General features: G+C 42.8%; 1 protein-coding gene across 1 annotated transcript in view; it reads left to right on the forward strand.

Annotated features, from left to right (window-relative positions):
* Window positions 1-14,191, forward strand: part of LOC108113845 (protein slit) — a 52,878-nt gene extending 38,687 nt beyond the window's left edge. Inside the window, exon 5 of the mRNA XM_017224556.2 lies at window positions 10,666-14,191. Within this exon, the coding sequence (XP_017080045.1) occupies window positions 10,786-12,396 (1,611 nt within the window). The 5' untranslated portion in view covers window positions 10,666-10,785 and the 3' untranslated portion in view covers window positions 12,397-14,191. The remainder of the gene's footprint in view (window positions 1-10,665) is intronic.
* The last annotated feature ends 697 nt before the right edge of the window (window positions 14,192-14,888 follow it).

A 14,888-nucleotide genomic window follows, 5' to 3' on the forward strand; every position in this document is an offset into this window, starting at 1 on the left:
ATTTAATAAAAATAGAGAAAAACTCTTTAAAATTTGGAAAAATTTATAAAACAATAGGTATTTGACTTAGAACTTTCACTTAATACCTATAAAGTCCTTAAACTTTACTTTTTCTTAACAAATTAATCAACTACAACTTTTTAGAGGTTTCCCCCAAACCCACTAGCCCACTTACGTGCCTTTTTCGGGGTTAACCAATAACAACTTAAAGCCAACAAATAGCAACAACATATGCACACTAATTGCAAGTTGTTAATGCTGGCAAAACAGAGCGGGCAACTCAATTGAAAATCTTTGGCGACTCTTAAAACTTGGCAAAGTAATATAAATCACCCAAGGGATCAGGGGAATGACCCGGGGAGAACTCGAGAACTTGGGGCTGAAATGGTCGCCGGTTTAATGACGCAAGTAATTGCAACAGCAACAGCAACCGGCAACTAGCAACTGCCAGCAGCAACAGCAGCAGCAGCAACTTGCAACTGGCAACTGGCAACTTGCAACAGCTAGAGATCTGAAAACTGCAAAAGGGGGGCCTGGTCTAGAGACTTAATGAAAATCAAACAAAACAAGCTGAGCAGCAACAACAATAACTCAAAGTCGGTCAACTGTGCTGGGTAGGGGGGGAAACGCATTCGATTCTACCACCCCCCCCCCCACACCGCTTTCCCAAAAAGCAATAATTGATAAACGAACATGGGCGAACAGATGTACAAGTGTTCAAATGAATGAATCAAGCTCAATGACGTTGATATCGGAAGACATGCGAGCCAAATCAATTGATTTATGCAGCTGAAGTTGCCTTTGAGGACGGCATTTCGTTCGCATTTAATTGAAAGCAGTAATTAAATTAATGACTCCCTCTCCCCCGTCCCGGGGAAAAGTCTGGCTTTAATTAAGTCAAGGAATGACGGTTTTTGCAGCTCTAACTAGACAACACACAACACAGTAGACACTCTGGCATGTGCAACAAAATTGTCACGCAATTCTTTGGCTGTAAGGCCAATGCACTCGCAGCTCATTGCTGCATTTGTGAATGCGGAAGTTAATTTATATATTTTTTTTATAAAAACCAGAAACGCGCCAAAAAAATTAAGATGTACTGGGCAATGCGTTTAAAACCGAGCCTGAAACGCGCTCAAAGAATTTAGCTGACAAAACAGTCTCAGAACGTGACTTTTGTGGAAAGTGTTTATAGTATTGATTGCAGTAAACTAATGATAAGTAATTAAAGGGTATTATTAAAGGGTATATTGGAATATAGAAAACCCAACCTAATAATACATCTTTCCATTGTCATTATAGGTTAGGAAATGTTAGGACATTTTCTCTTTATTTTAAGAATATTTTCATCTAACTTATTCACCACTTTTCCATTTCCTTTAAAAAAATGTTAAATAATTTAATAAAATCTGCCATTTTATTGCATTCCTCAGCGGTTAAGTATTTTTGCTGTCTGCGTCTTTCTTCGCATATATCATTCCTCTGGTCGTCTTCGGCTTATGTATTCATAATTAAATTAATTAAATTCTTGCGCTTCAATTAAAATCTTATTAAGTTTCCGTATGCCTAGGCACCGGGGTACTACCACCGCCACACAGCTTTTCCCTTTGAAACAATGGGGGGGGAAAAAACTGAAAAATTGCCGAGAATGGTGGCGAATGAGAGATGAGAGCGGCAGACAAAGAGGAAAAAGCGGGAAATGAAAAACTTCTTACAAAGCTTACTTATTCACACATCACACAGGCAACTGCAGACTTTTCACTCGCAAATACTTTTCCTGTCTCCAGCACACACATACCCTCACACACACACTTACACTTAAACATTTATATACACACACACGTTAAACATTATTCAACGGCCAGGAAAAAATGAGGAAAAATATCGTCCTAGCCCCTTGTTGGTCCTTTTTTGGGTGCTGCCCCAACCAGCACGGGATGCCAAAAACAAACAGGACGAAGAAAAATGCTTGCCGACCATGTGGTTCAGTTGATGTTGCTGCCGTGTTGCTGCCGATGTTGCTGTTGTTGTTGCAGCCGTGTTGCAGTGCTGCTGCTGCTGATGCTGGTGGTGCTGCTGCTGCCGTTGCACATATTGCTGCTGCATTCTTCGCATAAATTTCGCCATCGCACTTAACTCATGTCTCGGGGTCTCTCTTTAAATGAGTCTGGTTAGCTCTTGCCATTCATGCACTGAGAGAAAATGAGTTGAATTTAGTTTACCAAAGGGAAAATCCATTTTCGAACTTCCTAAGGTTGTTTATAGCTAATCAAAGAAGTTAGTTTTTAATCAGTTACTTATAAATTAAAATCCACTATATATTTTTCTTAGTGCTTTTATCTCCTTTTCGCTCTCGCTTCCTCGCTTTGAGGTCGGAGCATAAACAATGGCTCTGCTTAAAGCAAAAAACCACGCTGCCCCTTGCCCCAATGCTCCCTCCAACCCCCCTTCACCATCGCTTTCAGCCACGTAGAGTTCTGCACACATGTGACGCTGTCCTCCGCCCACCGCCCATCGAGACCCCCTTCCCAACGGCCTTGCCTCATGTTAAATTCAGCGGGGAACGCAACGCCACCAGAGAAAGGGGAAGAGGAAGAGCAGTGGCAGCGGCAGCGGCAGCGGCAGTAGGCAAAAAGTTTCAACTTATTTTATACTTTTTTTTTTTGTACTTCATCGTTGTAAAATGTTGAGCGTGGAAATTTAAAAGCAAATGCAAACAATATGGAACATTTTAAATGCACAGTGGAATGGAAAACGAATGAAAATGTTGAACTATTCTGGCCATTCATCCATTTTCCCAATTCTTATCTTTTTTTTAAAGGAAAATTGCCCATTAAAAAGTCCGATTCTGGCTGAAAAGAACATTTCCCCTCAAATATTACCTTCTTTTAGTATATAAAACAAGAAAAACGGATTAAATTCATATCAACTCATTTATTTCAAACCCTTTATAATACAATCTGTTGCCAATTTCATTTGCCCTGCTTCACTGTAGCCCATTATTTTTTTTTTGTAGACGGAACCGACACCGGCCAAGTAAATCACCGCAACTGTGAAACTAAATTTTCAGGGCACTAAATTTACGCACAGCCAACTAAACCCGGAGAGAAACTGAGACCAGCCTGCTGAACCCCAGTTAACCCCAAACCGAGTAGAGCAGTGTAAGCTGCCCGCTTAGATCCCTGTCTCGTTCTTCCTTTACCCCGGCTGTCGTTGTCTCTGTCTTTCTAGCACTTCCTTTCCCTTTTTGTTATATCCTTGCCGTGCAATTTTCACCATTTTGTGGTGCACTTTGCGCCTGGCCGCGATTTTCCGAAAGATTTATGGCCCACGACATGGAAGCGGAAGCGGCGCTGTCCAGGCCACTAAGTCCAGCTGCAGGTGTATGCACCACCCATCGCCCAATGTCTCCATCTAAACACCGACCTCCCCCCCAACCGCCTTGTTGAGTCAGCAACAATGGGTCTGAAGAGGGGGGATGGCATTGTCGCGAAGAGTCCTCTCCTAATGCCTGTCAGCAAATGCCGTTGTAAGGCGCTAAGGCTTTTCCACCACTCTGTTATTCGCAATCCTTTACACAGGAAAAATCATTTTATTTTAAGTGCACTGTTTTTCGGTCCCTTTAAGTCTGGGCTCGTTTTCATTTAACGCCATTTACCTTTTTACTATTTAATGCTTAATTTAAATACAAATCCGATCTGTTTGCTGACTTTTGTCGATAAGCAGGGCCAGAAATGATGGCGAAAGTTGGCGGCTAACTTTATTCCATCTGAAAAAGGAGAAAGAAAAGAAAGGGGCAGCAGAAAAAATCATTTGCCTTGGCAATGGCAATTTAATTTGCTTGGGCTTAGAGCTTGGTAAACTTTTTGGTACTTGAAATGGGAGCTCGACCAAAGGGATCTAAAGTCTAGAGTTACGAGGCTCACTTAAGGTCTTAAGACCTGAGCACACAAATTCAGAAAAGTAAATTGGGGTTATAGTGGAGGGGGAGGTGGAATGAGATCCATTAACTAACCTATGGAATAAGGGAGTAGAAGGTAATACTTCTAGTTAACACGCATTATATTTGTTTACTTTTTTTAATGTTCATCTTATCCGTTATGTCAAAATCAAAATAGAAAGAGGAAGTCAAAGAGGAGAGTTCAAAAACACTTATTTAGTGTTACCAGCTTGCGGTTGTTCAAGAATCTTGTGCTTTTGGAAATATGAAATTAGTATATTTCCATATTGGTTTTCAAATTTCTTTCTTTTCACTAAATCAAACTTAACCTTGTTACCCTTTTTCATATTTTTTCACTTTAAAAGCTCATCAGTCTTCTGCCAACTGCCACCTCTTTCTTAAGCTAACCTTTTCAGTACTTCTTTCCTTTTCCTTAACCGCCTAAAACTTTTTTTTTACAATTTCCTGGCCACCTCCGTGAACCACCATCTCTAAATCTGCCTCCCTTTATCCAATTCCCTTCCCTATTCCTAGAATTTATGTCTGTACTTGGCTAAGCCGTGTTTGTAGTAAAATCTCCACTATCGCGCCTTAATTTTAAAGCCCTCGACGCTAAATGGTCCACAGCCCAACCCAAAGCCGGCATCTACGAACTAAAGCCCCCTTTTTCCAGGGACTCCTTGCCATCTGCATTTGCTAGAGAAGTTTATGTTCGACATGCTGTAATGGCGCCATATGCGCGTTTATCAAAAAAAAGAAGAGAAGGGAAGAGGAAAACAGAAACCGCATCCCACTCTGCTCCGAGATCCGAGAATAAGTCTGGGATATATGGGTTAGTTTTCCGCTTGCCGTATAAATTTGTTTAAGACATATAGCAAGGATCAATAGCTCGGGATTTATTGTCTGCCACATATAACTTTGTCTTGGCTTTAAACTTCCACTTCCAGACACGGAAGTGCTAAAAGGGCGGGGACCAATGCGCTGCTGCCTGGATGGCAAGGTCGATGGGCGAAACTTTTGTTACCTACTTTCGGGTACTGTCGCCGCTTTCTGGGCAGAAAGCCAACCGAGAAAAGCCACCAAAAAAAAAAAGAAAGAGAGATGGCTAGAAAATTATGGCTAAAATGGCGACGTCGTCTGGGGCCGAGGAAAAAACCTCCACGACGACGTCGGCTTGCGGTCGTTTATATGTAAAATATTTGGTTTACTTTATGACTGCTTTGGGTATTACTCTTTACTTTCTTGCAATGCCAATCCCGCTCTCCCTCTCTCTCTCTCTCTCTTTTCCATTTTGGGCCAACTTTTTGGCCAGGCTGTAAAAACAAACAAAAAAAAAGATGGGGGAAAGACCGAGGAGGAGGTGCTAGGAATTATGCCATAAAAGCATCGTCGTAGTTCCAACTTTGCCAAATTCTTGGCTTGTCGTCGACATCATCCTCTTTATCATCCTTGGTTTTCTCCAGCTCCGCGGTCTTCATTGCTGTCGCCGTCTCCTAGTCTCAATGTTCAAGGGAGCCATAAAATACTTTTTGAATCCGAAGCACCGCATTGCTCCTGTTGTTTGCCGGATATTATGGTGGCTGGAGGAGATTACCGGCAAGGGACTTTCCATTCACATCGCCCAACCAGAACAGGACCAACAAATGAGCCAGCTCACTGGGGCGCCTCTTTAACCGCTCATTTCGGGGTGTTGAACTTGCAATGGATTACATTTTGGAATGCCAACTGAGTGGGAGTCCAATTTAGGTGTTGAATTACCACAAGAAATTTTTCAGAATTTGTTGGTCTTTGTTAGGGAAACTTGAAATGTGTCTTCAAGTCTTGAAAAAGAAGTTAACCTTACCAAAAAAAGTATTTTTACCATTCTAACTTATATATATTCCTATGCTCATTGAGGTCACCAAACAGAGCCTTTGGCTATGCAAAATACAATTTGATTACGACCACATCCAATTTTTTCTATACTTATCTTGGGGATTTTCCAAACTAAAGCCTAAAGCCCAGAATTGAGGTCACCTCACTTAGGTTTTCTTTAGGCAGAGCAGGTTCTGTGCATTATTTGAAAGTGATTCCCATTCGCCTTGACTCCCCTCCAAAATTAGCTTCTCTAGCACTGATTATAGGTGCCCCTTTCCCAATTACATCGACTACCCATATCCATGTACATGGCTTTTTGCGGTTCATAAACACAAATCAGCAACAGAAATGGAGAACCAGAAAGCGTTCAATTCGTGCGCCAAATTCCGAATCGAAATCCCAGGCCAAGCCCGGCCCCCGATTCAATTGCTTCTCTGTAATGTTGGGTTTTTGGGAAGGAGGAGTATTGAGGGGAAGCCTGAGACTCAAACTTGTTCCCGATTACCATTACTGCAAAATTGAAGTAACATGTGTGACGATGCGCAATTGGCAAGCGCCCCCTGGCGGCCACTCTCTGGAAGCTGTTTCAGTCCCACCCACCCACTCAAATATACCCAAAAACCACCACCCATCTATTGTATTGTTTCGTTTTCTATTTCACAGACGAGTGGTTGTTGCCGCGGCGACTTTCACTGGCACACAGCCTTCAGCTTTAGCCTTCAGTATGGCAAAGTGGATGTGGGTGTGTGGGGTGTGGGGTGTTGGTGGTGCTCAGTGGTGCCCATGCCCCAAATACCACTACCAATTTGAAGCTAGCTGTGCGTGAGCCTGTCATGTCTTTGTTTTGTCTCCTTGCGATGGCAAATATTTGGTCTGCCCGCGTCGGTAGGAAAAAGTATCTTGCAGTTGCACACACACATACACACACATACAGGCACAAAGTATCTTTGCCCAATCTCCAAGTTGAAGAAGTCGCTGGCTAAAAACTGAAACTGTAAACTGTGCAAATAGTGCAAATGGGGTAGGGTGGGAGTTACTGTGCTATGTACATGTCTTGAGCGGAAACTGTGCCAAAAGACGTATGGCACAAAGCAGGATAAATTTGCCAAGTTTATCATAGCATACGGATGGCTAGGGGGGGTCTAGAGTTGGGTGGGACAGGACTTTGGGGGCTGTTGGCAAAACATGAGCCAAGGCATTGGGCATAAAATATTGTCGGCGATATTTTAACGCGCGCTCAAGCGAAATTGTCATATAAATAACGCCCAGCGAGAAGGGGTGGTGGTGGTACTAAGGAGACGGGACGGAGGGTTTCTGGTTTAAGGTTTTTGGGATATTGGCTGGCGTTACTTTGAAATATTAAACATTTGGCAAACAGGCAAAGTTGAAGTTTATTGCCGACGTTGATGGCTCGAGTTGAGCAAGTTTTTTTTTTTTTTTTTTTTTTGGCTGCTAGGAAAGGAAATTGGGCCAGGCTAGCTGAAACCTGGAAACCATTATGGACCCGTCGATTCCGATGCTATTTTTAAGCACCGTCAAACTTTTGTTTTTTTTTTTCAACTTCCACCACAGATAAAAGAGGGAAATGTGAGTTTGCTGCGGGCACAACTGTACTTGCCAACTCTTTCCCATTTCCCATTTCCCGCTCCGGTCTATTCTTTTTTGTCTACCATTAAATCAGAAACATGCATTTATTTAGCAATTTCCACCAACTACAACAGAAAAGTTGTGGCAAATGATTCTTTTTTCTTGTTGTTGTTGTTGTTGTTTTGGGTGCTGGCAAATTTTCAAAAAGCAAAAAGAAAAAAAACTATCTCTAGACTAAACAAAAAGCAACAACAGAAAGTGTTAAATGGGGGTGGTCGTAAAGGGTGGACGGGGTTGCGGAGCGGAAGTCATAGCGCTGGGCCAAAAGCAAAAGCAAAACCAAAATCCGGGGACCAAAAACCGACAAAAGACGGAACAGAAAACGGCACCAGACAGATACAATAAAAAGAGGTTTGTCCACCCACAACCCCCCTTCTAACTGACCCCACCACCGCCATTCCCCCCTTGGTTTTTGGGCCATGGCCGCAAGGCTGTTGGACTCAAAGCCACACAAAGAAAAAACAATCCTATTTTTGGTTACCATGAATATATATATTCCTTAAAATCTATACAGATTCCCAAAATAGTTTTGTAATTTTCATTTTCATTTGTCATTCAAAGACTTGCCAAGAATTTGTAAAAGGAAAACCGAGTACAAAGGCTGAAAAAGAATTCCTTGCAGAAAGGTAAAACTATAATCAAAAATAAAATTCAATTTAAATGATGATCAAATAGCTAGTAGATGAAAATTTTCTTGTAATTTTGGTTTCACTGTATCGAGTTCAAACGGCAGGCAAACATTTTGCAACAATGGCCGAAAAGATATAGCCATGGCCGGGGGAATGTTGACCGAGAGGGGTCAGAAAGTGCAAGTCGGACATGAACGGAACTAATAAATGAGTTCAGCAACAGCAGCAAACCGAATAAAAATGTCCTAAAAAGGCAACAAAGGCTACCAAATAAAATCTCAGCGCCAGACCATAAAATATTAAGAGCATACTTTCAATGGACGGGGGGATTGAAAGGTTTAGAAGTGGAAATGGAAAACGAAACTTGCAGCGGGTGACAATTTGAAAAGCTATACCAGAGGGGTAGTTAAATCAGATTAAATTATTACACTAAAAACTTCATTTTCCACTATGTTTAAGGAAAACTCATCTTTTTATAGACACCCTAATGTTTTTCCCACACTTTAAAGTGAGTCTAAGATTAATATAAACAGCCTAGAAAAAACCATAAAACATTATCTTATTGCGCTTTTATTCTGAATTCAGTGTAACCTATCAAGGACTCCCTTAAGTTATTTTTTCACTCCCCATTTTCCACATCAGATCATCGCCTTGGGTGCACGATGAACACCCTACCCACCCGACCCAGCCTAACCCAACAGATAACTTCTGAACTTCTCGACAGGTCGTGGCTGCTGGAGCTCATTGAAAACCAGGCCTGCGGTAACGCTTTGGCCATTTAACAGGATTTTAGCAATTTAAATATGATTTTTTCCTCAACCCATATATGCATTCCAAGCAGCTGTGCTGGCATACAAAGGGAAAAACTTCACAGTTTTTGTTTTTATTTCCTCGAAAATGTTGTCGGTTGTTTGTTCTTCGAGACGGAGGAGCCAGTCAGGAGCAGCCTCAACAAGTTGCTTTATGGCATATGCATGATAATGATGAGGAGTCGGAACCGGGACCGGGACCGGGACCGGGACCGGGATAAAGCCAGGAAGGACCCTCCACGAGTGCCATTTTTTGTGGCCTTCTTTCATATGATGGCTGCTCCCGGGTGTTTATGTGATATTTACATAATAAAAAGCGAGAGTTTTCGGCGTTCTGAGAATGGAAGTTATATGCTTTTTGGTAAAGGCAACCTTTTGCCACTCCCCCCTTAGCTCTGAAGTTCTGACCCATATCTATGATTATTTTCATAGCGCCTTTGGGGCCCGGCCACGCCCACACTCTGCGTAAAGTTGAAAAATATGAAAAGAGGGTGGTGACGATACACATCCTTTGTCTTTTTTACCCCTTCAACTCCGCCCTCCAAAAAAATGAACAACAAAGGGAAGAAAAAAAGAATTTTCGCTTTTGTTTTATTTATTTTATGGCCCGTTTGGGGAGCCCAGTGCCGATATCCTTTTTCTGGGCCCCATCCTTGAACTTCTCGCAGTTGCCGCGCTAAATTAAGTTTTGTTTTGCCAGTTGTCCCCGAGATCCCAGCCTCCTTCCTTCCTTCATCAGCCCCGAAGCTGATAAATGTCCCCAAAGCAAACAAAGTGCAAGTTGTTTTTTAAGTTTGGCCTGTCCGGGGATTATCTTTTGGCCTGTCCGGGGATTCATTGGGGAGTGGTTGGTATCTATAAGGAGGGAGCAAGGGGGGTTTTGGGCCTTAAATAGGGGTTGAGTTTGGGGCCAGGGTCTGACTTTGGGGACCTGCCAGTTGACACAAAGGGTTGCTGGGGTTGGCCCATTGTCTGACATGTGTGCCATGACTTGGGTGTGGGGGAAAAAAACTGACTTTGATGACGTTACTGGGGCTGGGTCTTCAAAGGAAGCTTCTGAAGGCGAAGGACTAAGTTCTATAACTAAAACATGTACAATAATTAAAGCTTTTTGATGAGAAATTAAAGAGAACGGCAAAATGGGAGCATCAGTGTGACCATTATGATTAAAGATAAATATACTTATAAATGGTATTTTTAATTGTTGATTAGGGGTATTCCTACCATTACCTTAAGTTTCTAAAAATAAACAGAACTTAAATGTACAAAATCTGGAAGTACCCACAAACAGAAGAATTTCCCGAGGAAATTGTTGGGTCACTAACAATCTGCTTCCATCCAATCGATAACCCAGCCCCTGTTTTCCGATCCAATTCGAGCCAACAGTCTGGCAACCATTAAGTCAGCAACAGACTGGCGGGCAACTGTTAAAGTGAAACTTGCAACAACTTCCATTTGCTTTTAGCCAGTCGCTAATTCCGTTCCTAATGTCCAGGCCGTGGCCATTTAAATTGTCTTCATTTGTTTACTGCCCGACAGTCAAATGGTGGGTATCTTAAGCGGGGAGTATGGAGTATGGATGGAGGTTGGATTGGAGGCTGGGAGTAATCCACAAAACTACCGATTAACTCCCGACGGGGGCAATGCGATTGCTCTGCAGCTCTACAGCTGCCAAATCCAATGGAAATCCAAAAGCCAAGCAATTTTGAACTCTAATGGAAAATCAATTTAAAGCGATGCCAGCTCTAACCCCGCACCTTTTGTTTCCTTCCTCTATTTGCAGGCGAATGCCGGAGGAGTCTGGACTGGAAAGCCATTGGCGAACTTGGCCAGAACGTAGTTAACGTGGTAAAGGAGAGCAGAAACCCAGAAACAGAAAGCCAGTAGAGACAGCGAGCGTGTAATGAGCAGACGACGGGCAATTACCATGTCGTTGGCCCCTCATCTTGGCCTGGCTTTTAGCCTCGGCCTGTGCATGGTTCTAGCCGGATTGCAAGTGGCCCAGGGATTGGCCAACTGCCCGAATGGCTGCGAGTGCGACGATGACACCCTAATGGTCAATTGCGGTGAGGGCACCCTAGACGTCTTGCCCATCGCCCTGAATCCCGCCATCAAGCGACTTGTGATTAAGAACAACAAACTGAAGACCATCGACTCATCCATGCAGTTCTATGCACAGCTAACATTCCTGGATCTGTCATTCAACGACATGCTTACCATACCAGAAAGATCGTTTTCGTATCACGCCAAATTGCAGGAGCTGCACCTGGACCACAATAAGATTGGCCAGGTGTCGAACAAGACCTTTCAGGGTCTCTCAACGATTAGTGTTTTGAATTTGAGGGGTAACTTGATTGCCGAACTGGAATATCGTACTTTTTCGCCGATGGTCAAGCTGGCGGAGCTGAATCTTGGCCAGAATCGTATCAGTCACATCGATCCACATGCCCTGGATGGCTTGGACAACCTGAGGGTTCTTTATCTGGATGATAATACTCTCACCACTGTCCCAGGAGAGCTAACCTTCCAGGCACTGCATTCCCTGGCAGAACTTTACTTGGGCACCAACTCATTTATGTCCATTCCCGGTGGAGCTTTCGAGGATCTCAAAGGACTGACCCGCTTGGATTTGCGTGGAGCTGGCTTGCATAACATCTCTGGAGATGCTCTCAAGGGTCTGGAGGCCCTTCGTTACCTGGATCTGTCGGATAATCGCCTTCCTGCGATACCCACTGCAGCTCTTCAAAATTTAGGACGGCTGGAACAGCTGAACATTGGCCAGAATGACTTTGAGGTGATCTCCTCGGGAGCCTTTTCGGGTCTACGGGAGCTGAGGCACCTGGAGTTGACGGGTGCCCAGAGATTGAGGCGTGTGGAGAGTGGTGCCTTTAGCGGAAACACCAACCTGGAGCACCTAAACCTTTCCAGTAACAAGCAGTTGAACGAACTATCCTCCATTGCCTTGGGTGGCTTACCCCATCTCAGTACTGTGGTGCTGAAGGCCAACCAACTGAGCAGCCTGGATGAGGGTCTAGTGCCCTGGGCTGATCTTCAAACCCTTGATCTCTCCGAGAATCCCTTCGAATGCGATTGCCGTTTGTTGTGGCTGCGTCATCTTCTGGTCAGCCGGAATGCAAGTGGTCAGTATGCCCCAGTGGTCTGCGCCTATCCAACAGCTTTGCGGGATTTACCGCTGGCCCAGTTGGCTGAACCACTTTTGGGCTGTGCCCATGGAGCGGCCAGCAAGCAGGCCATCATTGGAATCCTTGTGGTGGCTTGTGCCGCTCTAATAACCACCTTGGCCCTGATTCTCTACACCTGTCGTCGACGGATTCGGGAGGTCCTTAAGGGACACTCGGCTTTGGGAAGAAAGGAGCGCGAGTACCAGAAGACCTTTTCCGATGAAGAGTACATGTCGAGGCCACCACCCGGCACCGGAGGAGTTCACCCAGCTGCTGGTGGCTATCCCTATTTTGCCGGCAGCAGTCGGCCGATACCGGTTACCGAGCTATAGCTAGAAGCACCACCCCCGCCTCAGCTGCGGGGTCGGGGTGGTGGTGGCGGTGGCGCCAGCACTGCCAGCGGTGCCGTGCAGCAACTCCAAGTGCCCAGTGCCGTGGACCAGGCCTCCAACTCCTTCGCCCAGCTCAGCCACATTCACTACATGACCAACAATGGCCAACAGCAGCAGACCCAGCCCAACTCGAAGATGCACCACTCACAGCAGGATATGCGTTTGTTAGCCTGCAACGGCGGTAAACCACTGAATGCTACCTCGCTGCCGCGCCACCGGCCACCGGTGGTACAGGAGAGCACCCTGTCGCACTACAGCCAGCCACTTGCCAACGGGATTCGTCTCACCCAGGACCACTTTAACCACAACCAGAACCAGAGCCACAACCATCACTATGGAGGAGTCTATGCCAAGCCTTGCGATGCGATGTCTGAGCCCGGATATATCCATAATAATTCGCATTATTCGCTGCCCCTGGATCATGATTTGCCACCCAGTCCCACGCCCACACCACCGCCCCCTGCCCTGCCGCTGAGAAATGGAGTGGGCATGGCAATGATCCATGGTAACACCACCGGTCGCAGATCCTTTAACAATAATAACAACAATGTGTCTACCTTGTCCAACAACAATCATCATGGTGGTGCTGGTGGAGTGGGCGTGGCAGTGGGCAACAACAATGGCAGCCTGAGGCGGTATCACTGATATCCGGCCAAGACGTGCGGTACTTTGGGCCGTACCATCATCAAAACCAGGCCGGATCCGGATATCGAGCTGCATTACTTCTACAAGGGTTAAGAGAAAAAAAAAGGAAAAACGAAGAGCAAGGGAAATCGATCTAATTTAATCGGGTTTGTTTTGGTTTTTATTTTTGAAAAGAATTGGCGGAAATGAATTCATTTTATTTGACATAAAAAAGTATGCAGCTCTAAGAAGTTGCTAAAATTCCGCTAATTCTAATCAAAAACGAAAATCATGGCAATCCTGAATATTCATAATCTAGTTGTATATTCCTACGTTACGTGTATTCAAGCGAAAGCATTTTGTATAAATTAGGATTTAGTTCGAGAGGTTGTCGACCAGTAAAAGCGCAGGAAAAACGCAGGTGTATATAAGAAAATCTTGCGCACAATTTGGCAGGCAGTGCAGGTTGGTCTAAAGAAAATGAAAAACTAAAATATAGTCGGCCAACCTGCCGAGCGGTCATTTCATTTGCATACAGTGATCTTAATTATTAAGTTATGCTAACAAGCATTTCGATTATTGTAAATAATTAGAAGCTTCTTTAATAATTCGACAAGGAAAATCAATAAAATTTATAAACAAAAACTCAAAAAAAAAAAAAAAAACAATTTAAGCCAATAAATAATTTTACTTTATTAAATAACAAAATAAGCTACGCGCTTAAGCACCAGTCATTAAAACTATGTATGTATTTAGCCTAAAGCTATCACAAAAAATATTCCAAAAAAACAATAAAAACGCCGAAAACAAATTGAAAGTAAATATGCAAAAAAAACTAAAAGTAAAACACAACAGATTTTTATAGTTAATAGACTCAGTAAAGAATAAACTAACCATTGGAATAATAAACAAAGAAGATGTTTACACAATGTAAAATGGAAATAGCAGAACTATTGAAAAACTTCGAAATATTCATGTAGAACCTATGCCGCATTCACAAATATGAATAAGCAATTTATGCAACATAAACAAATAAAGAGTAAATCTATATATATATATATACGAATTATGCGTGTAAATAAAAACAAGTAACTATGCTCGAAAAAACATACATTTTACGTTGTTTTTCTTTTTCATTTTCCCAGCTTCGGCTGAAGATTTTTATTTCAGCTTTTGATTTGATTTTCACTTTTCACTGCAACGAGTCGGCCACAGTTTTGATCGATTGTACATATTTAACAACTTAATGGAACAAATTGCAAAACCAATACAAGGGAGTTAAAAGTAACCTACAAATATAAACGAAGAAAACAAACAAAACAAAGATTACCAAAAAACTTATTCAAACGAAAATTTCATATTCATATTTCATAACAAAGCAGATCTTTCATCTAGTTATACGACAAATACACAACTATAAATAAATTAAATCAATTTAAATTAAAATTTAAGCAAATTACAAGGGACAAGCATAGTTAAACAAGTGAAACCAGATCAAATGGTATAAGAATATAAATCAGACATAGAGTGTAGCCGAAACCAAACTAAATTTGTGGATCAGCGTCTAATCGTATCATTAAAACAAAAAGAAAAATGCAAAAACTCAGACAAGGAATTCTCTCAATGTAATGGATAAATGCAAAAGCAAATGCGAAGAAAATTCAACAGTGTTCAAGAACTAGAGGATAAAATCAAATAAAGAACAAATTTAACAATAAATGATAAGTGGTTTTAACTTTCTGGGATCTTTAATATATAATTTATTGTTTTTTTAATATTTTATCCAAGTTGCTTATGAATTTTAAATT

The sequence above is a fragment of the Drosophila eugracilis genome, unplaced genomic scaffold (genome assembly GCF_018153835.1).
Source record: "Drosophila eugracilis isolate 14026-0451.02 unplaced genomic scaffold, ASM1815383v1 contig_2154, whole genome shotgun sequence".
NCBI lineage: Eukaryota > Metazoa > Arthropoda > Insecta > Diptera > Drosophilidae > Drosophila > Drosophila eugracilis.